The sequence below is a fragment of the Equus przewalskii genome, chromosome 8 (genome assembly GCF_037783145.1).
Source record: "Equus przewalskii isolate Varuska chromosome 8, EquPr2, whole genome shotgun sequence".
Taxonomy (NCBI): Eukaryota; Metazoa; Chordata; class Mammalia; order Perissodactyla; family Equidae; genus Equus; species Equus przewalskii.
Genome location: NC_091838.1, coordinates 3,365,066 through 3,391,521, shown reverse-complemented (window position 1 = coordinate 3,391,521; position 26,456 = coordinate 3,365,066). Strand labels below are relative to the sequence as shown.

At 39.3% G+C, this 26,456-nt stretch overlaps 2 protein-coding genes and 1 long non-coding RNA gene across 11 annotated transcripts in view; 2 read left to right on the top strand and 1 right to left on the bottom strand.

The window, feature by feature from the left end:
• The window catches only part of LRRCC1 (leucine rich repeat and coiled-coil centrosomal protein 1), a 31,955-nt gene extending 28,570 nt beyond the window's left edge, over positions 1–3,385 (top strand). For 7 of the 8 annotated variants that reach the window (XR_011543325.1, XR_011543326.1, XR_011543327.1 and 4 more), the window contains 2 exons: positions 809–944; positions 2,856–3,385. Coding sequence is in view for 4 of the 8 variants with exons in the window: in XM_070631387.1 (XP_070487488.1) it covers positions 809–944; positions 2,856–2,978 (259 nt within the window). In the remaining 4 variants the exon portion in view is untranslated. Of the gene's footprint in view, positions 1–808; positions 2,609–2,855 lie in introns of all 8 variants that reach the window. The other variant, XR_011543323.1, reaches the window with a different exon arrangement.
• Positions 1,790–25,823, bottom strand: LOC139085204 (uncharacterized). Of its 2 annotated transcripts, none has more exons than XR_011543330.1 (4): positions 25,677–25,823; positions 18,901–19,100; positions 3,550–3,690; positions 1,790–2,631 (listed from the first exon to the last, which is right to left on the bottom strand). It is a non-coding gene; the product is annotated as an uncharacterized lncRNA (long non-coding RNA). The 2 variants fall into 2 exon arrangements; XR_011543331.1 differs by having other exon boundaries at positions 18,901–19,115; positions 25,677–25,804.
• The window catches only part of E2F5 (E2F transcription factor 5), a 35,047-nt gene continuing 33,961 nt past the window's right edge, over positions 25,371–26,456 (top strand). The window contains exon 1 of the mRNA XM_070631428.1: positions 25,371–25,734. Within this exon, the coding sequence (XP_070487529.1) occupies positions 25,510–25,734 (225 nt within the window). The 5' untranslated portion in view covers positions 25,371–25,509. The remainder of the gene's footprint in view (positions 25,735–26,456) is intronic.

Below are 26,456 nucleotides of genomic sequence, written 5' to 3'. Positions count from 1 at the left end.
CCAGAAAATATGTTCATTATGGACTTAACTTTTTAAATTAAATTATTTATATTAAATATAAAGGCGGGGCCGGCCCCATGACCAAGTGGTTAAGTTTGCACACTCCACTTCCATGGCCCAGGGTTTCACTGGTTCAGATCCTGGTTGTGGACATGGCCCCACTCAACAGGCCACGATGAGGGGGTGCCCACATAGCACAGCCAGAAGGACCTACAACTAGAATATACAACTCTGCAATGGGGGGCTTTCGGGAGAAGAAGAAGGAGGAAAAAAACGATGAGCAACAGATTTTAGCTCAGGTGCCAATCTTCAAAAAAAAAAATAAAGGTTTCTGTGTTTTGCCTCTAAGGCCCTTTTAGCACTAAAATTTTATGAATACTGTTTAATGTGTTTATTAGCATAAGCAAGTCAGGCATACACGTTGATAAACTTAAACCTGCCTGTAGCGTACACTTCTTGAATTAGTGTCACACTGTAGGTTCATGGAGGAAGACAGATTGACAGTAGTCATCCGTGAAGGTGCTTGCAGAGCACATCCTTAGACTCAAAATAAATGAGAGCCAGAGACCTGTAGCTTTCAGAGGGTGAAAGCTAACAAACTCGCACTCATGTTGCCCCACCCTGTTCTGTCACTCACACGTTCCGCTGGATGATGGACTGCTCTGTCTTTATTACCAGGGCGGCCCTTTGCTCATGGCTGGAACTATGTTTCCATTAAAATGTGAATAGAAGAGCTGCTGTCTGAGAAGAAAAACATCCTAATTGTTATACACACAGATAAATCTCTGGTCTTTGTTTTCTTTTTAAGGGATACGATGGAAAAGCTTCATAGTATGGATGATGCCTTTAAAAAGCAAATTCAAGCCATTGTTGAAGCTCATCAAGCTGAAATATTACAACTGGCGAATGAAAAGCAGAAATATATTGATTGTGCAAATTCGAAGGTACCGTATGTAAAATTCACCTTGATAATCAGTATTAAATTGTTACGGCTAAATAAATTGGATCTTTGAGAATTATAAAGAGAAGAGGAAGCGTGATTTAATGACTACAGAGATATGAAGAATGTTGCCAAAACTATCTTGAAGCCAGGCCAAAATGTTGGTAATACTTACGTTAGTTGTAGAATAATAGTTCTAATGAAACGAAAAGTGTAGGTTTGATCCTGATGTGCACCTGCTCCGTGATCTCTGACAAAAATTGCCAGATCCCTAACCAACCTCAGGCCGAAGCCCTTTGGTTACACATGGGCAGGATGAGCATGTGAATGCATTGAATACAATCCATCACTCCTTGGAGAAAGTTCCTAAGGAGTATTGTGTTATTAATTAGGGTTCAAAACTATCAAGTTTATCATCTTAATATCATTGACAATGAAATGAGTTTAAGGTGATGCTAAATCAGGGGCAAATGTCAGAATCACCTGTGGTGCTTTTTAATAATACACGTGCATGAGCTTCCCCTTCAGAGACTTTCATTCGCTAAGTCTGAGGCCAGACCCCAGTATTTTTAAAACTCAGCAGGTAATTCCAATATGACCCCTCTGTTGAGATCCACCAGACTGAAGGGACAGTTGTGAACTTCCATTTTTCCCTGATATTGAAGTGGCAGTAAGACTGAAGAATTGGAAATCAGCAACTGGAAAAGAGTTCAGCAACAGCGAGGGAAAGAAATACTCCCTGTAATTATAATTAAGGTTGTGTGATGAAGTGACATTGCCTTCAGGAGTCTGTATGGAGAGAAAGAGGGAGTAAGGTCTTCGGAAATAATCACAATGAATAAGGAAGTATAACTTGTTCAAAAATTAGTTATTTCATTTCAAGTCAACAGATGTTCTATTTGAAATCTACCGAGTATTTAACAAGGGTACATCAGGTAATAACGCTAAATAAATAAAGTGTAAAATTAGGCCCTTAGCTGACAGGAAGATACTGAGTTTGATTTTGGACCTCTCCCAACATGATGTACTCTGAAAGGGATGTATCTGTTAAGAGAAATGGCACCAGAGCTTAAATGTGATAATCACGAAAAATTGCGAGACGTCACATAGAGATGATAATTTAAATTGGGAGCAATATTAGTTTCCTAGGGGAAAAAGATAGGAAATTCTGTTAGAGATCAGGAAGAGGGAAGTAAACACAGAGGGTTGGCCATGTTGATAGTGCTGTCGGGAGGGCTGGATCACAGGAGGGAGAATTCTGAGCAGAAATGAATCGTGTCGAAGACAGAATCCCAGGAGAACCTCGGTTAGGAATAAATGTGCTCTCAGAAAGATGGCAATTTTTACCCACCACCAGCAATTTTAGATATGCAGTAGGGACTAGATTAGCAAGTGTCTTTGGGAAGGGAGGTCGTTTCAGTTTTGAGAGTCTGAGGAGCTGCTGTTCGAGTTGAAGCCACGGCTCGGCATTGGGAAGCGGCACAGGGCAGACGGGGCAGGATGGAGGCAGAAGACTGCTGTTCGAGTTGAAGCCACGGCTCGGCATTGGGAAGCGGCACAGGACAGACGGGGCAGGATGGAGGCAGAAGACTGCGTTTGTCCAGGGTGCTCCTGAGAAGCTGCACAACCGCGACCAAGGTTCCTGAGCTCCAAAACGGTTAAGATAAGGTAGAGGCATTCCTCACAAGGACCTGTGGAAAATAGATCTCACACGTGTACGTACTTTGTGTACAGCATAAACATAGTTTTCTGATTGGTATTTAAACGAGTTCTATTTCACTAACCTCTCTGCTTTAAATGAATATCACTCATTACAAAATGCATAAAAATAAACTTTTGATTTTTTCTTTCTGACTATATTTTTAAAATACATTTTTTTAAAGAAATTAAAATTAAAATTTATATGTTGATTTAGGTTCATCAAGTTGAAGAGGAAATGCGTGGACTTCTGGAAGAAACATGCAAGAACAAAAAAGCAATGGAAGAAAAAATTAATCAACTTGCTATTGCTCTAAAGGAAATTCAACAAGAAATGTAATGGCTCTGAGAAGAAGTTTGATTGAAATGGACCAGCAGACTTATTGTAAAAATGATTAAATATTGTAACGGTAGTAACTGCTGTGACTTTGAAATGTCTTTTTCTACACATTTCATTCTGATTATATTTTAAAAGACTTGTGATCAAGTATTTATTAATTGTGTATGTAGGTTTTTATAATAAATTGTTCGTAATTATGTGTATTAGAAAAACCTATCAAAATTACTAAACTTAATACACTTTTTCTTGTTTCTGTGCTATACATTGTTTGGTGATTACACATTTGCCTACAACTATGTAAATGAAAATTAAGATTCGTATTCTGACTATATGAGGGGAAGTATTTTTAATCATTGTTACCTTATTGTCTTGATGAAGAACTAATTATATTTATTGGTTGTCCTTTAGTTGATGTAGCTCCATTCTTTTAAAATGCTCATAAGTATTGCCAAAAAATATTTAAGATGTGTATCAGAGATGTGGCATTCCTAAGAAAGCATATGTAGCCATCTCCACATCACTCATAATGACCCCCTTTTATAATGCATGTGACTTTTTCATTAAAGATTACCTTTAAGGGGCTGGCTGGGTAGCATAGTGCTTAAGTTTGCGTGCTCTGCTTCAGCAGCCCGGGGTTCACAGGTTCAGATCCTGGGTGTGGACCTACACACTGCTTGTCAAGCCATCCTGTGGCAGGCATCCCACATGCAAGCTAGAGGAAGATGGGCACAGATGTTAGCTCAGCGACAGTCTTCCTCAAGCAAAAAGAGGCAGATTGGCAAGAGATATTGGCTCAGGGCTAGTCTTCCACACCAAAAAAAAAAAAAAAAGATTACATTTTTCTAAACATTGTTCCTCAAGAGGAAAACTGCTGTTCTACTCTCATTCTCTCATTTTCCCTTTTAATTACTGTATATGAAGAAATTCTTATTTTACAGCTGAGAACAGTTCTTTCATCGTAGATCAGGTTATTTATTACTCTATTTCACTTTTTTTTTTTTTTGAATTGCCTTTTTTTTTTTTTTTTCCTTTTTCTCCCCAAAGCCCCCTGCCATTACATAGTTGTATATTCTTCGTTGTGGGTCCACCTAGTTGTGGCATGTGGGATGCTGCCTCAGCGTGGTTTGATGAGCAGCGCCATGTCCGCGCCCAGGATTCGAACCAACGAAACACTGGGCCACCTGCAGCGGAGCGTGTGAACTTAACCACTCGGCCACGGGGCCAGCCCCTCTATTTCAGTTTTATCATCTCTTACATTCTATGTATGCAGCACAAAAATCTAAATACTATTCTCCTTATTATTTCTAAAAGAAAGAGAATATAATACCACGTTTTTAACTAATAGCCAGTGAACTAAATTTTAAAAATTAAATGAAATCAGAAAAAATGTAAATGCTTCTAAAAGAGAGGGCCCCATTTCATTGTAGGCAAGCTTCCTACTGAAATTGGTGGGACAACATCAAGCATACCAACATGTGTAATGGGATTCAGGAGAGGAGAGGGCCTAAGAAATATTTATAAAAATAATAGCTGAAAACTTCTTAAATTTGATGAAAAAGATTAACCCACAGATCCAAGATCTTCAATAAAACCCAGGATAAACACAAAGAGAACCACACTTAGACACTTTATAGTCAAACTGTTGAGCAAATCTTGAAAGCAGCAAGAAAATATGATTTTTATCTCATATAGAGGAACAGTATAATTAACGGCTGACTTAGCAGAAACAATGGAGGCCAGAAGGTAGGGAGTGACATAGTTGAGGGACTGGAAGAAAAGGAACTGTCAATCAAGAACTCTACATCCAGCAAAACTATCTTGCAAAATAAAGGCATTTTAGAAAATGAAAACAAAATTCATTGCTAGCCAACCTATCATAAAAGAAATGTTAAAGTCTTAAAGGCTGAAAGGAAATGATACCAGCCAGTTAATATAAATTCACTGGAAGGATACTGGAAATAGTAAATGTGGGCAAATTTTCATATAAGAGATTATATAAATATATTTTTCCTTCTATTAAAAGACATTACATAAAGCAATAATTGTAACACTATACTGTTGAATTTATAATGTATGGCAAAAATACAGCTATGTTCTAGTAAAGTTTATTTTACCAGATTAATACAAATCTAAAGATGACTGATAAGATGTATATTGTAATCCCTCCCTAGAACAGCCACTAAGAAATAATCCAAAGATTATAGTTGAAAAGTCAACAGAGTAGATTACACTTAATGGCAGGACAAGGAACTCAGCAGACCTTTTTCCCAGTAAAACAACCATAAATGATGAAAAGTATTTTAAAAATACTCATTTAAAGTCTCTGAAAATTGTCCTGAGATCATACAGCAAATGAAGAAATCTTTACTCAAGAAAATCATTAAATGTCTGTAGCCTGTGGCCCTGAGCCGTGGCATCTGCCATCACCTTCAGCTCAGCCTGATACAGATTCCACAGGGGACAGCCGTGGCCAAGAAAATAAGGTTTTCTCCCTCCTCAGCTCCCGGTCAAAGGATAAAGCACCTCATGCAGGCTGACAGCGTTTCTTATCCCCTCCAGTGAGTTGCAGAGGCTAAATTCGCAGTGAATGTGGTCAAGAGGCAGGGCTCTCTTCCTCAACCCAGCACCCGCCCACAGGGCAGAAGCTCCTCCTCAGGCAGGGCCGGCCAAAAGTACTGGGAACCCAATTGCCTTCAGCCCAGCTTGCTCAAGAAATAGAGATCTGACAGTAAGAGACGCAGGCCCAGAAGACCAGGAGCTACCTACCCCCGTCCCCAGCCCCTGGAGCAGTGGTTCAGAAAGTTTGACCAGGGGGACAGAACAGTGAGCCCCAAAGCTCTCCCCAAAGGAAATGGCTTTATTTGAAACAAAATGTGGGGAAATTCAAGCCGAAGTTTGTTCTCAAACAAAAAAAAAAAAAAGGAAACTGGTGTAAATGACTAAGAGGAGGCTGGTAGCTCTATGAGAGAGCAACAAACTAAACTGTTAGCCAGCCAGTTTGTCAGACAGAACCAGTGAAGGCAAGAGCTAAGAAGAGCCCTTCTGAGGCAATTGGTGGATCCTAACAGGTGTGATGCCAGACAGAAAAGACACCCTAAGAGAGAGATCAAGGGGAGAGAGCCCTCCTAAAGCAACTTCGTCCAAAGGTGACTGCATTCTCAAGACTACACCTGCTGATGAGCATCAGAGAACCACAGTGCAGAGGGGCAGACGTCACGGGAACAGGCCACCAAGTTACCAAACAGACAGACCAGCAAACCACCCCAAACAAGCCTCACAGACAGAGGAACCCAGATCCAGAGTTGCCACAAGATTGTCCTTAAAATGTCCAGTTTTCACCTGGAAAAAAAATTATTTTATATATATATGTATGAAACACGCAAAGAAGTAGAAAAGTGTGAGTGTGACCCTTACACAGGGGAAAGAAGCAGGCAACAAAAACTATTTGCGAGAGGGCACAAATGTTAGATTAAATAAAGACTTCAACCATTATAAATATGTCTGAGGATTAAAGGGAACTGTCCTTTAAAAGCAAGGAAGCCACGTTCACAGTGCTCATCAAATAGAGAATATCATTAGAGAGAAATTACATTTTTTAAAAAGTGGAAATTCCGTAGTTGAAAAGTGTATTAACTGAAATGAAAAATTTACTATAGGGGCTCTCCAGTGCATTTGAACTAGCAGAAGAATCAGTAAACTTGAAGATTGATGGAAATTATTCAATCCAAAGAAGAGAGAGGAAAAGGATTGAAGAACAATGAACAGAACCTCAGAAATGTGGTTTGCATTAAGCACACCAATATACACAGGAGTGCCAAAGGAGAGGAAAGAGAAAGGAGCAATATATATAAATTTATATAAAATATATATAATATATAACATATATATGTATTAGAAGAAATAATGGCTCTAAACTTCCCAAATTGGATGAAAGCATTAATTTATACATTCAAGAAGCTCAACTAACTTCAAGTAGGAAAAAAACACAAAGACAGCCACATCCAGAAACATACTAAACACACTTAAAAACAAAGAGAAAGAGAAAATTTAGAAAGCAGCAAGAGTAGAATGATTTATATACAAGGAAACCCAATAAAAGTCAGGGCTTAGTTATCATCAGAAACAATAGGAGACCAGAGCCAGTGGGCTGACATTCAAGGTGCTCAAAAGAAGAAAATCAACCAAGAATCCTATCCAGCAAAACCGTCTTTCAAAAATGAAGGCAACATACAGTAATTTCCAGATAACATCTGAGGATGCTCCAGGCCGACCTTACAACAAACGCTGGAGGGAGTTCTTCAGGTTCCGGATGGTTTCAGGAAGTAAATGACCCTAGAGATGGGGGGGGGGGGGGGGGGGGGTGGGCAGAGAGCACTGGTAAAGGTAATTATGTAATTATTTAAAAAGTATACATGCATTTTTACCTTCCTTTCTTCCCTTCACAGATTAAAAAAGCAAATGTATAACACAACGTGTTATAATTGTATAATTGTAAAACAGCAGTGTAACATTTGTCAGTGTCAGCACAGAGGTGGGTGGAAGCCAAACTGTACTAAAGGAGGAAATAACAGGAGACGGTAACTTGAAACCATACAAACAATAAGAAATGGCAAATGCAAAAATTAATATAACAAACTATAAATATATACTTTCCTTTCTTCAGCTTTTTAAACATTAAATTGAATAAAATAATGACTATAACAATGTCTAGTTGCGTTTATAACATAGATGTAACATATATATATAACAAATAGCACAAAAAGAGGGAGGGAGTAGAGCTCTACAGGAGAAACATTTCTATATGTCATTGAAATTAAGCTGGTATAAATCTATTGTATATTCTGATAAGGTGTATATGATAAGCCCTTGTGCAACCACTAATAAAATAATTCCAAATATATAATGAAAAAATGAAAGGAATTAAAATGTTGCACTAAAAAAAATTCATGTAATACAAAAGAAGCAGAAAGGAGAAATAGAGCAATAAAAAAGAGTAAAAAGGACAAGAAATAGAAAACAAAAAGTAAAGTGGCAGAAGTAAATTCAACTGTGTCATATATGTATAATTCAACTATATCAATAATTACATTGTGTGAATGGATTAAATGGTACAATCAAAAGGCAGAAATAGATTAGATAGAAAAACAAGATCTAACTATATGTTGCCAACAGGGCGTACACTTTCAAATATGCAAATAAGTTGAAAATAAAAGATATAAGCAAACAGTAACCATACGAAAGCTGGAGTGCCTATACTAATATCAGACAAAATAAACTGTAAAACCAAAAGTATACTAGAGATAAAGAGAGACGTTTTATAATGATAAAATGTTAATCCACCAAGAATACACAGGCATAACTTGGAGATATTGCAGGTTCAGTTCCAGGCCACCACAATAATGCAAATTTCACAATAAAGTGAGTCATACAAATTATTTGGTCTCCCAGTGCACATAAAAGTTATGTTTATACTGTGGTCTATTAAGCATGCAATAGGCTTGTCTGGAAAAAAAAAATGTACACACCTTAATTAAAAAATACTTTATTGCTAAGAAATGCTAACCATCATTTAAGCCTTTGGCAAATCATGATCTTTTTGGTGGTGGAAGGAGGGTCTTGTAAAAAACACAACACGTGCAAAGCAAAATAAAACAAGGTATACCAAAACTTATGGGATGCAGCTAAAGCAGTTAGAGGGAAATTTCTATCTACAAACAATGTTAGAAAAGAAGAAATATCTGAAATTGACATCTAACGCTCCATGTTAAGATACTGGGCAAAGAGGAGCAAACTGAAGCCAAAGCAGACAGAATGGAGGAAATGAAAGTTAGAGCAGAGGCTAATGAGAGAAGAGAAAAACAATACAGACAATCAATGCGACTAAAATTTTGACTTTGAAAAAAATCAACAAAATTGACAAACTTTGAGCTAGATTATCAAGAAAAAGAAAAGACTCAAATTACTAAAATCAAGAACGAAAGTGGGGACATGAGAATAATGATGATAATAATAATGAAGGTAGGAGGAAACTTTGGGAGTTGATGAATGTGTTTGTGGCCTTAACGATGGTGACAGTTTCATGAGTGTACACTTATTCCCACACCTTGAGTTGTATAGATTAAATATGTATAGCTTTTACATGTCAATCATACCTCAATAAAGTGTTTTAAAAAGAAAAGAAAAAACAATTCATTGGCAATAGCATCAAAAAGAACAAAATTCTTAGGTTTAAATTTAACAAAAAAGTGCAAATCTTATACACTGAAAACTGCAAAACATTGTTGAAAGAAACAAAGAAGCCCTAATATTCATGGATTGGAAGGCGTGGTTAAGATGGTAATTCTCGCCAAATTTATCTACAGATTAAAAGATGTTCCTATCAAAATCCCAGCTAGCTTATTTGCAGAAATTGACGAGATGATCCTAAAATTCATATAGACATTCAAGGGACCAAGACCAGCCAGAACAATCTTGAAAAAGAAAAATAAATTTGGGAAACTCAGACTTCCTGATTTCAAAATTTATTAGAAAACTACAGTAACCAAGACTGTCTGTGACTGGCATGAAGATGGACATATGTATCAATGGAAGTGAATAGACAGACTTCAAATAAACCCTCACATATATGGTCAAATGATTTTTGACAAGGGTGCCAAAATCATTCAATGGCGGAGAGAGGCATCTCTTCAACAAACACTGCTAAGAAAACTGAATATGCACATGCAAAAGAACAAAGTCGGACCCTACCTCATACAAACCTTAACTCAAAATGGAGCAAAGACCTAAATGTGAGAGCTAAAACTACAACACTCTTAGAGGAAAACACTGGGGGAAAGTTTCATGACATGAGACTTGGCAAAGATTTTTTCGGATATGACTCTAAAAGCACAAGCAACCAAAGAAAAAATTGACAAATTGAATTTCATCAAAATTAAAGACCTTTGTGCATCAAAGGATATTATCAACGGTGTAAAAAGGCAACCCATGGAGTAGGAGAAAAATCATATATATTGTATTTGTTTGGCAAATCATATATCTGACAAGGGGTTAATATCCAGAATATGTAAAGAACTCTTACAATAGAACAACAATAAAACAAATAACACTATTCAAAAATTGGGCAAAGGACTTGAATAGACATTTCTCCAAAGAAGATATACAAATGGTCAACAAGCACATGAAAAGAATTTTGTTCAACATCACTAATCATTAGAGAAATGCAAATCAAAACCATAATAAGATACCACCTCATACTCATTAGGATGGCTACTATAAAAAAAAATTCTAAATAACAGAAAATAACAAGTGTTGGTGAGGCTACGGAAAAATTGGAACATTTGTGCCATCTTCGTGGGAATATGAAATGAGGCAGGAGCTGTGGAAAACAGTATGGCAGTTCCTCCAGAAAATTAAAACAGAATTATCATATGATCTAGCAATTCCACTTCTGGGTATATACCCAAGAGAATCGGAAGCAGGGTATCAAACAGATATTTGAACACCCATGTCCACAGCAGGATTATTAGCCACAGGTGGAAGCAATCCAACCGTCCATTGACAGATGAACAGATAAACAAAATGTGTGTGTGTGTGTGTGTGTATATATACACACGTGTTGTATATATATATATATATATCTACAATAGAAGATTGAATGTTCAGCTTTAGAAAGGATGGAAGTTCTGACACAAATTACAACATAGATAAACTTTGAGGACATCATGCTAGATGAAATAAGCCAGTCACAAAAAGACTAATATAGTGTGAGTCCACTCATACGAGGTACTTAAAGCAGTCAAATTTAGAGACAGAAGATAGGATGATGGTTGCCAGGCACTCAAAGGAGGGCAGAATGGAGTTATTGTTTAACGGGTACAGAATTTCAGTTTTGCAAGATGGAAAGAGTTGTGGAGCTGCATGGTGGTCACTGCTGCACAACGCTGTGAATGTACTTAATGCCACTGAAGTGTGTGCTTAAAACGATTAAGATGGTAAACTTTTTGTTACATGTATTTTATCACAATTAAAAATAATTTTTAAAGAAGATTAAAGCTAAAAAAAATAAAACCTGGGCAAAAGGAATGAATAGACACTTATCCAATTCACATAAGATGTACCAATGGCCAATAAGTACTTGAAAAGATGCTTATCATCATTGGTCATTAGAAAAATGCAGATCAAAACCACAATGAGATAGGACTTCTCACTCACTAGGATGGCCATAATCAAAAAGCAGGCAACAGCAAGTTTAGGCAATAATGTGGAGCGCTTGAAACCATCACACACTGCTGAGGTGAGTGTAAAATGGTGCAGCCCCTTTGGAAAACAGTCTGGCAGTTCCTCAAAAGGTTGAACAGAGTTATCATATGATCTAACAAGTCCATTCCTAGCTATATACTCAGAAGAAATGAAAATTTTGTCCACACCAAAACTTATATGCAACGTTCATTACAGCATTACTCAAAATAGCCAAAAGTTAGAAACAACCCAAATGTCCATCAAATGATAAATGGATAAATAAAATGAGGTATAATCCCACAATGGAATATTAGTTGGCAATAAAAAGAAATGAAATACTAATACAGGTTACAACATGGATGAACCTTGCAAACATTATGCTAAGTGAAAGAAATCAGTCATTAAAGATCACCACGTATGGTATGATTCCATTTATATGAAATGTCCAGAATAGGAAAATCCATAGAGAGAAAAAGTAGATTGATTAGTGGTTGCCATTCAGTGGGGCTTTAAGGGGGAAATGGGTATTGAGTTTCTTTTGGGGCAGTTAATATATTAAAAACCAATGATCTGTGCACACAGTAAATGGGTGAATTATGTGGTATGTGAATTATATGTCAATAATGCTGTTGTAAAACATCAATAGGAGAATTAAGTGGTACAATAACTATTGTTTTCAACTATTGATTTCAGATGAAAGAGGAAGTAAAGGAGGAACAGGAATAAAATCATCTGAGACATATAGAAAACAAATTGCAAACTATGAGGTGTATATCCAATAATATCAAGAACTACACTAAACGTGAACGGTCTAAACAAGGGGTTGGCAAATGCAGCCTGTGAGCCCAATGCTGTCTGTCACCTGTTTTGGTAAATAAAGTTTCATTGAATACACCCATACCCTTCCATTTATATATTATTTTGGCTGATTTTCTGCTACCACAGCAAAGTTAAATGGTTGCAACAGAGAGTGGCCCACAAAGCCTAAAATACACACTATCCGGCCCCTTATATAAAAATCTTGCTGACCACTATTCTAAGTATGCTAATCAACGGCAGAAATCATCAGGCTGGATCAAAAGGCAAGATCTGACTATATGCTGCCTACAAGAGACACACTTTAGGTTTCAAGACACAAATAGGTTAATAGTAAAAAGATGGGAAAAGATAGGCTATACATTCAGTCATGATAGTAATTCAAAAGGAATCCATTTAAGAGCCAAGACCACAAAACTTTTAGAGGAAAATGTGGAAGAAAGTCTTTGTGAACTTAGGTTAGGAAAAGATTTCTTAGACACACAAAAGTATGATCCATATTGTTATGGACTGAATTGTGTTCCTGTCAAAGTCGTATGTTGAAGTCCCAACCCCACATACAAAGACATGTGGTTGTATTTGGAGACAGGGCCTTCAAAGAGGTAATTAAGGTTAAATGAGGTCTATGGGGGTGGGGGGGGGAATAATCCAACATGACTAGTGTCCTTATAAGAAGAAGGACACCAAGGCTGCACATACACAAAGGAGAGGCCACGTGAGGACATGTGAGAAGGCAGCCATTTGTAAGGCAAGAAGAGAGGCCTCCGAAGAAACCAAAACTTCCAACACCTTGATCTTGGACTTCGAGCCTCCAAGAACTATGAGAAAATAAATTTCTGTTGTTTAAGCCCTCCAGTCTTCAGTATTTTGTTATAGCAGCCCTAGCAAATTAATACACATAAAATGGATAAATCAGACATCATCACAACTAAAAACTTTTGTGTCTCAAAGCAAAGCATTGAGAAAATAAAAAGACAAGCACAAATTGAGATAAAATATTTGCAAATTATATATGCAACGAAGCCCTTGTATCCAGAATTTGTAAAGAACTCTTAGAATTCAATGAAAGACAACCCAATTTAAAAATGGATTAAACATTTGAATAGCATTCACCAAACAAGATATACACATTGCCAATAAGCACATGAAGAGGTGCTCAACATCTTCAGTCATTAGATAAATGCAAATTAAAATCAAAATCAAATGCTACTTCTCACCCAACAGAATGGCTATAATTGAAAAGACCAACAATAATAAGTGTTAGCAGGAGGTGAAGAAGCTGGGACCCTCATGACGGGAATGTAAAGTGGTAGAGCTTCTTTGGAAAACAATCTGGCAGTTTCTTAAAATGATAAGCAAAAATAGCAATTCCACTCCCAGAAATCTACTCAAGAAAAATAAAACACGTCTACACAAAGACTTGTATGTGAGCATTCACAGCAGCATTATTCATCATGGGCAAAAAGTGGAAACAACTCAAATGTCCATCACGTGGTGAACGGATATATAACATGTGGTGTACCACCACAATGGAATACTACTTAGAGATAAAAAAGAAACAAAATACTCATACAACATGGATGAACCTCCAAACCATTATTCTCAGTGGAAGAAGCCAGATACAAAAGACCACACATTGTATGATTGCACTTATCATAAAATATGTGGAAAAGGCAAACCTACAGAGACAGAAAGCAAATTAGTAACTGCCTGAGGTCAAGGGTGCAAATGGGCATGAATGAGCCCAAACTGGCAAGAAGGGTGAGGGAAATGTTCTAAAATTGCTTTGGAGTGGTGTTTGCACAACTCTGTAGATTTCAGCTCTATAAAAATCATTGAATTGTACACTTATAATGTGGGTGAACTTTAAGGTATGTAAATTATACTGCAATGAGTTGCTTACAAAAACAGTAAAATAAGAAAGCTGTATTAACATCAGACAAAATAGACTTCAAAGCAAGAAATATTACCAGAGACAAAGATGGATATTTCATGACAAAAGGTAAATACATCACGAAAATATAATATTTACAAATGTTTGTGTATCTAACAACAGAGCCATAAAATACATGAGCAAAAATTGAAAGGAGAAATAGACGATTCAACCATTATATTTGCAAATGTCAGTATTTCACTCTCAATATTTGACAGAGCAACTTGCAGAAAGTCAGCAAAGCTATAGAAGATTTACACTACCCTATAAACTAACTTGACTGAAGTGGCATTTTACAGAGCTTTCTACTCAAAAACAACAGATTATGCAGTCTTTTCAAGTTGACATGAAATATTATCCAGCATAATATTATTTGGATAGACTATAAAACAAGTTTCAATAAATTTAAAAGGATTCAAATCATAAATTGTATGTTCTTCAACCACAATGTAATTAAGTTAGAAATCTACGACAGAAAGAAATTTGAGAAGTCCACAAATAATTACAAACAAACAGCAACTTCTAAACAACCTACGAGTCAAGTAAATCACAAAGAACAGTAGAAAATATTATGAATCAAAAGAAAATGAAAATAGAACATGGAAAAATTTCTGGGATGCAGCAAGGAAATGTTTAGAGGGAAACATAACTTTAAATGCCTATGTTAGAAAGGAAGAAAGGTTTCAAATTTTTAAGTTTCCTTCTTAAGAAATCAGAAAAAGAAGATCCACTTAACCCCAAGAAGGGAAATATTAAATCTCACAGCAGAAATCAAAGAAATAGGGGGGGGAAAAAAAACAAGCAATAGAGAAACTAATAATCAAAACAAAAGTCGGTTCTTTGAAAATGTTAACAAAATTGATGCACTTTTAACAGCTCTGGGCAATAAAAAAGAACAAAAATTATTCAAATCAAGAATGAAGAGGGGACAGCATTACTGACTCTACAGAAGCTAAAAGGATTCTAAGAAATATGACTGACAACTTCATGCCAACAAATTAGATGACCTAATTGAACAAATTCCGAAAAAGATGCAAATTACCAAAACTGACTCAAGAAAAAAATACAGCATCTGAATTAACCCATAATAAGAACAGAAATTGAATTCCCACAAAGAAAAGCTCAGGTTCACACTGCTTCACCAGTGAATTCTATAAAATATTTAAAGAAGAAATAAAACCAATCCTAGTCAAACTCTTTCAGAAAATAGAGGAAGAAGGAATATTTCCCAGCTCATTCTACGTCGGTATTAATATACTGATAATTTCTGGTGGTTATAAAATGAAAATAACACCTTATAGTAAGTACCTCCCAATCTGTTCCAGCGATGATGTCTGTGTCAATGGTAAGGGCTGGCTTTCGTAGCCAGACGAGCCTGGGTTTGCCCTCTGAACCACTAAGATAGTTGAGATTTCTCCTCTGACCATACTGTTGGTGGTATATGGCCATGGTCCACGTCTTTCCCCTTTCACAGTTCCCTGTCCACAATAGGTACTGTCAAGCTCATTTTCAAGGAGACCTTGTACCTGTGATGTGCCTCTTTCGGCTAAATGTGTCAAAGTTGTTATCTTTGAGCCCTTTATCCTTCGGTGACCAACTCTATTTGGTCTAGCCATGTGTTTTTTTCACCAGCCTCTAGATGGACACCTGGTATTTCAGGGCAATCTAGGACCCCAGGGAGTCTGTCCATTCTTTGTCCATTTCTACTGCCCCCTTTCTCCAGAGTGATGATCTAAAGAGAATATCAACTTGGTATCTATATTTCTATACATTTTTCAGCAACATTTCTGCTTTACCCAAGCCACCATTACAGAATTTATGGATAACTCACTGCCCTCCACCTGGAATGTGTTTTAAATTTATGATTTACATCCAGCTACATTTAAATCACTGAAACCTTCATGGCATAGGAAGAAGTACTCTACCCAACAAAGAACCTTCAGGATGAAAGTAGGAAGTACTTCCATGTCAGAAAACCACTGCTTTGGCCCTTCAAGATGATAGAAATGCTCAAATAGGTGACTTTCTGACTTCAGTTGCTCTCTCATATGTCAGTCTGCTCTATATTTCATGTCTACTTGTTCCAACTGACTCTCTGGAACCCTCATTGCTTTATTAAATAAATAATACTGTTTGCTGAAGATGTAACTGCCCTTCTCACCCAAGAATATCACCTAGCATATATTTTAGAGTTTTTAAAATTTTCTTGGGAAGGTTATTCTCCTGCTACGACAACCATCCTGACACATACCTCCAGATACTGCAGAGGGCTGTGGGCATACTTGCTCACAAATTTCTCCTGCATTCCACTCTAGAATCTTATCTGTCTTACCAGACAATTCCACTTCCTCCCCATCCTCCCTGGACCTCCACAGTATTTACTGCATTCCCAAGTTGTGAGTCTCACCTTGGCACAGTATTAACAGTTCAGTATATTCAGGTACCCATGTAAATCTCCAATGGAGAACAAAAACAGTGGTATCCAGAGAGATTTTTACCCTTTGCAGAAAGGACACTAGTGTCCCAATTAGAAATGTTATACTTGTGAAGTTTTACAAATTTTCTATACCCCAGACCCTTTTCCATTCTCTGGTTCTGTATGCAATCTTGTAAAAGGAGAAGTCAAGATCTATAAGTGTCCTTGATTTAATTCATGTACTATTTTTTATCATATGGACCGTCACCTTTCAAATGTTCATTTCTTTGGGATTTAACTCATGTGTCTTTAGTGTAGCATCCCCTGATCCCAGCGGCAGTAAGCACATATGATATTGCGGTTTTATTTTTCACTGATGAGCCTGTTCCTCCTACAGTGCTCTTGCAATAGATCTTGCGCTCAGACCAGAAGCAGGACTCTGGAAAACACCATCATGGTGGGTTATTACAGTCCAGAGCTTGGCTGCTCAAGGTGTGATCAAAGAACCAACAGCATTTTCTTAAATTGGGAGCTTTTAAACACGCATATTCTCAGGTCCCACCCCAGACCTATTGAATAGTGATATGGATGTATATTGAAGTTTGAAATACTGTGGCCTCGAGCTTTCCGTAGTTTACTTCAGCTGTGGCCCTTTTCCTTTAACAAACAGATTCAAGTTCTTATTAAGCGTCTACCCTAAATAGGGCCTTTAGGCCTCTCGCAGAGATTCCAAATCTCCACTTGTTAACACAACGCTGTGACTTCTGCTTCGGGTTAAGATGTGCTCACCTGTGTTTGGCCATGCCAAATTGGAAACATCATTTATAAGCTTCCTGTCTTCTACTCCTCTGATGTCTATCTATATGTTATACAAGAATTTGAATGAGAGCTAACAAAGAGTCCAGTTTTCATATGAACCAAAACCTCACGCCCCCAATTTTTCAATCCTGACCATTTAGTCATGAAATTAGCCACAGCCCATAAACATACATGTATCTGGGATTCCTTGTGACCAGTTTCAATGGCTTTCTCTCTCTTGATGCTTAATCTGTGTCACTTCAGGCTGCTGGGGGAAAGAGTATTTCTCTAATATTGCATGGATATGTACAAATGAGAATACGAGTCAGCTGTGGTTTATAGATATTGTTCAGCCAAATACCAGGCAGCCCCATTCATGAATCAGACAAGTTTTCTGTCCGATGGTGAGCTTAGCACAAGGTTGACCTCAGCTTGTCAATATAGGTGATATAATGTGGAGGACACTTGAGGAATTCTGTGGACTCCTCAGTGTGCACGAAGGAACACAGGCTCCACCAAGCTTGCTTAATGATCACTTTTGTTGATTCTTGATTATACCATTTCTACTAGCCGGCAGAGTACTGGGCTCACCTATCTGAGAAAGAGGAGCTAAGAGCCCTCAGTTCACAACAGGCAGTTTAGGTCATTGTGTGACCTCAACTCAAATTTACTAGTCTTTCAGGTTAGCTTAGTACATACAACACACTAAATTCCCAAAGCCAAGATATGCTGTCTCCAAGACTGCTGAGCAACTTCAAGGCTGGGATGTCAGGTACAGAGCTTCCAGTTTAGTATTCTGGAGGATAATTAGAAAAGACGTTCTACCTTCTCTCATCCACTGGCATCCCAATACATTCGCTCATGTGGCCAGACCCCAAGTTTTCTGGGAAGATATAACAGTTTATCCTCTCTCTTTTTTTTTTGAGATGTTAAGGAATAAAGAGCAATTGCTATCTTTCTTCATTAAGCCCTAGTAACATGTAATATCATCAATTCAGTGAATGAAAGTAATATCCTAGGTTGATCTCATCATTGCAAGTCCCAGTAAGTAAATTTGTGACAAATAGTAGATGAACCCACATTTTATAGGAGTGGGAGAGTAAGGTTGCCAAACATATGACTACTTACTTCAATGGGAATATTTTCAACAAGAAGTCTTGACATCCCATCTGATTTATAATTTATGGGCTTGCCATACTAGGGGATTGAAAGGAGACAGAATGGAGAACATTAATGGTGGTCTCCAATCATCTCGTCTATTTCTTTACTTTCTTTGGAGATATGGTATGGCTTGAACCACAGTGATCAAAGCAGACATGAGCAGCTGAACACATTTTATAATATAACTGACTCAATTATATATTCCATTAAGTAGATGCAACCCCCGTTTTTGTCCCAGAGTCTGCTCTGGAATACATAAATTGAAGACAGTTGTTTCAGAGTGCCTAGAGTCTGACTGTGTTCTTTCATTATGGTTCAGCTGGTTTTCTCAAGATTTATTGCCACAGCTTGGGGTCTAATTCAACAGTCTGACCTAATTGCTTCCCATCAGATAGCTTATACCTCATCCTTCCTCAAGCCCCCTACCAAATCTCTCACCCTGCCACCCCCCTCTGAAAGCTCTGTTGAATCAGGCACATGGATAGCCACCTACAGAGCACAACAAACAAACACCTATTTATTAGAACCAATCTCTCCCGCCCCGCCCTGCCGGCCCTTACCTCAGGGCTGGTTGAGGATATGTTCAGGCCTTGAAGAGATGGTAAGGCCTTTCCCACAGTGAGCACCCTCTCTTTGGTGTGATACACATACTGATGGTGAATTATAGGGGGACCAGTCTGTGGGGTCTTCTCTGAGGCTCACCAAATCCAAACATTCTTCTTCAAGGGGCTGCTGTGTAGTTTTCCACTGTGACTCCCACCTGGATTGGGAAGGGCTAAATTTAGAAGTATAGTTGTTACATCTGTAATTGACTGAACTGTGCTTTATTCTTCCTTCAACAAGTATACAAACTGTAGTCTGTTCATGTACACATCGATCTAAGTAGGTGTGTGATTTATAAATGAAGTTGGGGTGGTTTTTTTTTTTCATTTTATCAAACTCTTGGAATATCCTTTCATTTAAACCTGAAGAAATGCTTGTTTTTACCACCTTGAAAATTTGGGGCTCAGGTTCAACATCATGAGAATCTTTGAAATCTTTCTAGGATTTCGATTACCGTCTGGCAATATTGCCCATAGTAGATACCTATTTCGGACCCAGACTACGGTTGTACGATTCCTCCCACTCCCCAGTCCCACCTTGCCATAGGCTGCCCTTGTAGCCACAGCTTCCAGCATATTATCTTATTTTTTTAGCCAGTCTTTCGCTTTCAACTACATACTGCTGTAATTGTCGGTAATGCACCTCTCTTGCTTTTAGATTCTGTTTTCTTAGGATATGGCTCATTGAGAGTAAGGACATGGCGGGAGACTTTGAGATCTATCTACACCACTTCTTCCCACTATTTTTAAACGTTTGCGGGGAGGGCCTTCTTGATTGGCAGATATTTTCTTCTGAACAGTGATGAAGAGAACATGGGTGTGTACTTTCCAGTCCTAGAAGGCCTTCCTACTCTCAGTGTGAACGATGCTGGCAGGCATCGCCTATTCTTTTGTAAACACACTATTGAACTTGTGAAATCCTTGTACGTGCTCTCTTTACCGATAGAACCCACATGAAGATTCTGAACTTGGAGAGCAAATTCTTTGTGATGGACAATTGGCTAAAGACTACAAGAGTACATGGTTTTCTTTCCGTCAGCTAAAAGATAAATAAATGTTTACCGAACTTCAATTGATTATGATCATTGAATAAACTGATGCACGTAAAAATCGGGATAGCATCATTAGTTTCACCTCCACGATTTTTGCCTTAGCTTCACACCACCCAAACTATTAGTTTCTTATCAGTTTTCCCAAAATTGACTTGCTTTTAACAATTAAGTACCCTTTTTAGCCACAACGTATATAACATAAATGAAATCACCAGTTTAATGTCTGGTTATGTTTATTTATTTATTTTTATTTTTTGGTGAGGAAGATTTGCCCTGAGCTAACATCTGTTGCAAGTCTTCCTCTATTTTGTATATGGGTCCCCACCTCTGATGTGTGGTGTAGGTCCACACCCAGGATCTGAACCGAGAACCCAGGTTGCTGAAGCAGAGTGTGCTGAACTTAACCACACGCCACAGGGCTGGCCTCATCTGTTTATTTTTTATTTTTCCCTAATCCACATTAAATTAATCATGCAAGCACTAAAAAAAATAAATGCTTTACCATGTATCCGCTAACATCATTCTGTGTAACACTCATAGTATGTGTATCACACAGTATTAGAAAAGACGGACAAATTATTGGATGGTCTACCGACTGAGAAAATATCCCAAAGGTAATATTTTTATTTTTCTATTTTTTTTCATTTTACAAAGCATTTTTTTCTAAAAGCACAGATTATTTGATCTGGTAATGTATATGGCTAACATGACTTAGTTGGAAGATATCCACTGATGAATCTGAATTTAATTTTTGCTCAGTAAATTCTTTAATTTTTTGTAAACGGCATCCATATAATTACATAAATATGTATTTTTATAAATAAAATAGTTTATTATAGTAGAGAAAGATAGGATGGTACATTTGCTAAGGTTTGATAATTCTCAGATACCTCTTATCATCGCCTTGAGGGATTTATTTATTTATCTATGTATTTAGTTATTTCGAGTGCTTTATTTTTCTTTCTAGGGAATAGATTTCCTGGCATTGCACAAGGAATTGAGTGAGTGGGCATCACTTACTGGAGGGGAATTATCTTTTGACAACAACACTTTTGACTTAGAATCACTCCCTCTTGGTAATCAATTCAAAAGTTTTCAACACTCAGTTGACACCGGGTCTTAGCTGCCAAAGGGTTTGTGACTGAGGGTATTAGGTTTAAGTCTGGGTCTCAACTGGGGCAGTGTCTCATGAATAGGAGGTTTTCATGTGATGGCTCATTATTTGGACAAGCTGCCATCTTACGCTTTGGTGGTTTAGTGATAAGCATTTTTATCCACTAAAGTTTCAAAGAAACGGTGTTATCAACCATGTTTCCAGTGGGAGAGCTGCTGAGCAACTAGGGTTTTCAGGAAGGGCAGTGTCCGTAAACGTTTGAGCATATCTGCCTTCCCTGTTTGTCTACAAGAGCAGTCAGACCACTGTTCACACATAAATAAATAGAAGCTTCCAGCGTATACTAGTTGAATTATTTTTTGTTATAACAAATTTGGATCTCTTGTTCTTATATTTGAATATGTGTGGTTGAAATTCAGACCCCACATATCAGATCATAAGTGTTAACTTCATAAAGAGGAGAATTAGAATTCTCAATACCAGTCTTCAGGAATCTTCAGAGGCAATTCTTTCCTTCTTTTAATGCCATGCCTTATTTTTGATATATGTGATCTTTCTGTAAGCTGCCTTGATAGGGCAATAAGGTAGAGTAGAAGACACTCAATAAAATTTAAAATCTCTCTAATGTGCGGGAATTATATTTCTATATGTGATTGAATGTAATCTGCATTTCCCATTTCTACTTATAGGGTACAAACTTACGAAGACAAGATCTTTGCCTTATGTGTCATATTGCCGCACCATGCAGCCTATCGGCCGGCAAAGAATAATGTTGTTCATCATAATGAGAGGATTTATAATATTTAAAACATATCTTTTTAACTAATTTTTTTCTTTTCTTTTTTTTTCACCTAGTAAGTTCAGAAGATAGATGTTTGTGTGTTGTAATGTTTGGAAAAGAAAAATAGAAAGCCGAATTTTATTTTCAGTAACTTAGAACAGATTAAACAAGGGAGTAATAAAACTGACGGAGGCAGCCTTTGATGGAAGTTGGCTATCTCAAAGGACAGCTGAAAGTTGGAAGTACCCCATCCCCTGCTCATAACCACTGAATAGGCTAATGCATTTAAAACCAGTATGCCATCATCAGTGAACAAAATAAAATTTGGTTGGGTTTCCTTAAATATTTATCCATAATATTTATATTATGACACAACTGTGCATTATTTTAAATTGATCCTGGACTTCTATGGAAATAGCGTATGTGAAATCCCACACGTGTTAGACACTCTTAGTCTAATGAGCCATGGGCTAATGAATCATTCTTTAGAATTAAAAATACTTAAGTCCTCTTTCCTACGTCTGAACTGGCTAAGCAGCTGAACTTCCCAAATGCATAACGCTAAAGAAAATATAATCCGGAGCATATAAACAGTATTATAATAGATCATAGTATCTGCCCAATTAATCCAATGTAATTAGTCTGAATTTCACATAGGATTACTGTCATGCATTTATTACTCCATAGGTCAATGCAATACAGTTTTAGTTCCACTGAATTACTACAATATATAAAATGTTATCTACATCTTGCTGTTACGGCATAAGCCCTAACTTTTAATAGAAAGAATTCTCAGGCCTTTTTCAGAATTAGGCGAAGAACTAAGGTAGCAACTGATAGCCTTTTGAGAGTTGTCTCCTTTATAGCCAAAAGGATACAGACATCAACATTGGATTAATACATTTCAAAACAGTAACCAATATAATTTTCATAAAGGTTATTTGTATCCTGTTTTCTTAAAATCATGTTTCTTAAATAATACCATTAGCAGAAATTTCAAAAAAGATTCAGCAGTATTAAAAAGACTTTTGTGTTATCAGCCTCTGATCTTTAGCTGTTTTTAGGAAAAAGGATATTTTTTCACTGTGTTATTCAGTGTTTCTCAGTGACCATGTGCATGAGAATTACCTGGAAGTGTTTGTGAAAAATGCAGATTCCCAAGGCAACTTCTCCTATCACATGTTGATTTAATCTCTGAGGTTTGGATTCAAGAATCTGGATTTTGAACAAACACCATAGATGATTTTCCTTATTGAAGTCTGGGAACCATTGGTGTAAGTTATTTTTAGTTTCTCAGACACATATAAGATTTTGAAGTCTAATTGAAGTGGCTGCTAACTTGTGAATATTCTCTGGTTGAACTACAGCTAATTTAAGCAAATGAAAAATTCATTGTGAAAAACACAAAAACAGTGCAAAATAAATGTCAAGTGACCTATTAGCATCATCAATAGTATGATCATTGCTTTGCAGAAAACCATTAAAACCTGAAATTTTTAAAAAACCAACTATTTTCAAAATTACCAATATAGTTTTAATAAAGTAATACTACATGCTATGGAATGAGTTGTGTCTCCTCCAAATTCATGTGTTGAAGCTCTAATCCCCAGTGTGATCATATTTGGAGAGGGAGCCTTTGGGAGGTAATTAGGGTTGGATGAGGTCATGAGAGCAGGGACCTCGTGATGGGGTTAGTGTCCTTATAGAACAGACACCAGAGGGCGTACTTGAGCTCCCTCTCTCCCCCTCTCCCTCTCTTCCACATGAGGACAGAGAGAGAAGGCGGCTGTCCGCGAGCCAAGCAGAGAGCTCTCACCAGCATCCCACCGCGCTGACACTCTGATCTTGGACTTCCAGCCTCCAGAACTGTGAGAAAATAAATGTCTGCTGTTTAAGTCACCCAGCCTACCGTATTGTTGTGGTGGCAAGCTCAGCTAAGACACAATATAAATGTAAAGTTTTGTTTGTTTGTTTGTTTGTTTCTTTGAGGAAGATTAGCCCTGAGCTAACTGCCGCCAATCCTCCTCTTTTTGCTGAGGAAGACTGGCCCTGAGTTCACATCCATGCCCATCTTCGTCTACTTTATATGTGGGACGCCTACCACAGCATGGCTTGTCAAGTGGTGCCAGGTCTGCACCCGGAATCCCAAATGGCCAACCCTGGGCTGCGGAAGCAGAACGTGCACACTTAACTGCTGTGCCATCAGGCCAGCCCCTAAACGTAAGTTTTTAAAATAATTTTATTTTTATCAAGTCCTGTCCATGCATGCATAGCAGAATCTTCCCTCTTCAACTTAAAACTAAAACTCCTTCAGAAACAATTGTGTTTATTAATTTCATTAATTTATTAATCATTAAAATTAACTTGCAAAACTTGATTTTGCTAATGCCAAATCACATAGGATAAACCATTTGCAGATAAGTTCAATTGTTCAAGAGTGGTTTCATTGACAGACTTTTTCATGTTTTACTTTAGATTTTTAATTCCAAGTTTTGTTTATAGAGTTCTTGGATTAAAATAAAGGCTATCTGGTTAGAAATAAAGTTCTGTGCCTGTGACCGGGAAACACATTTTTTGTAATAAATAGTGTGTCCAGTTTTACTAGTTAATGCTGCTGAGTATTTCACTTCATTTCAGTGACCCTTTTTTTGCTAGTTTGTTGATCTAAATTAAGCAAAACTCTTCCTTGCATGAAACTTTCTTGACTGATTACTGTCATACGGAATTTTCATTCACCTAATATTTGTTGAGGACCTACTTTACTCAAAGTGTGGTGTGTGACACCAACTCATTTAAAATTTAGTTTAGACTCTCAAGAGCTTGTAATCGGAAGAGAAAAAACTTCTACACGGATCTTTGTGCCATCTCATTTACCACCAGTGGTTTGGGGTGTCACCAAAGCGCGAGAACCTGGGAGCGCCTAATATTCTGGATAATACAGTATAATTTGGTTCCAATAGGCTATTATGAACAGTGCTCTGAATGTAGATCTGGGGTCTAGAGGCGCGCCTTTGGGCAAGTCACAACCTCTGCGTCTACACCTGTTTCTCCAGAAAGTAAAGGCCTTGGGAACGACGGCAGACGAGGACAAAACCCTACAGCTCCGCGATTCTGCCTTCCCTGCATTCCGAATCTCAACAGAGGGTCTGCGGGAGAAAGCCTTGCGCTTGCCCCAAGTCACGGAAACGCGTGCCAAGGATGCTGCAGCCGGACACGAGCAGGGACGGCAGACACCGCCCGATGGCCAGCGCCCGCAGGCTCGGCTCGCGCGGCTGCACCCCGGGCGCACGGTGGTCTCCGCCCGGCAGCGCCCACCCCCGGACCCCCGTTGCTCCCGCGCAGCCCGGGCCGCCGGGACGGAGCCGGGGACACGCTCGCCGGCGCCCCCTCGCCGCGCGCTCCTGCTGCCCGCTGAAAAACGCGTTTCCAGGCAACCGCGGCGCGGCGTCACTTCCTGCCATTTAAACTGGGTCCCACCCTCGCGGCCCCCGCGGCTCGCCTCCCGTCCCCCTCCCCGCGCTCGGCACCCGCGGCCCCCCGGCTCGGGAGGGGCGGCGGCCGCGGTCGGGGCGCCGCGCACCTGTCGTCCCGGGAGCCCGCGCTCGGCCGGCGGGGACGCGATGGCGGCGGCGGAGCCCGCGAGCTCGGGCCAGCAGGCGCCGGCGGGGCAGGGCCAGGGCCAGGGCCCGAGGCCGCCCCCGCCGCCCTCGCCCGCGCAGCCCCCGCCGCCGCCCCCGCCGCCGCCGCCCGGCAGCAGCCGGCACGAGAAGAGCCTGGGGCTGCTCACCACCAAGTTCGTGTCGCTGCTGCAGGAGGCCAAGGACGGCGTCCTGGATCTCAAAGCGGTGAGCGCGGCGCGCGCCGGCCGGCCTGCGGAGCCCGCGGCCCGTTGCAGCCCGCCCGCCGGTGCGGGGGTCGGCGGCGCGCTGGGGGCGCGCCCCCGGGGGCCATGTGGCCGGCGCGCGGGCCCCGGACGCGGGGATGGGGGAGGGCCGAGGCCCGGGGTGGCCCCGAGTGGCCGCGGAGCCCCTGGGGCCGGCGCCGCGCCGGGCGCTCGACAAAGAGCGGGGCCGGGAGCGCGCCCGCGTGGCTCGAGTCCCGGGCGCGGGCCCCGCGGCCCCCAGGGTCCTGGCCGCGCCGCGTGCACCTGTGGCGGAGGCGCGGCGGGGGGCCGGCTCTCTGCCGCGAGACCCCCTCCCGGCTCATTCTGCTGTTGGAAATTGGTGGTTTTAATGGGCGGTTCTAGTTGAGACCTTGTTCCCGTTGTTTGGGGAAAAAAAAAAAAAAAAACCACAGCAACATTTTGCCACCTCTTCTGGATGAAAGAAGAAAGAAAGTGCCTTCTCCACACCCCACCCCGTTAAAATCATAGCAGTAATCAAAAGAGCTCTTCCTTAGACAGTTCTTTTCATCATCCTGAGGGTTACGGGGGGATGTTGGATTTGCGACTTAATTTGCCGTCTGATATAGATTTCTAAAAGCGAGCTTTGCCATCACACGAAAACGGGGTGTTTTATAGCTTTCGCCCGAACGGGTGGAGGTGCTCAGGGAACTCCCCCTGTTTGAT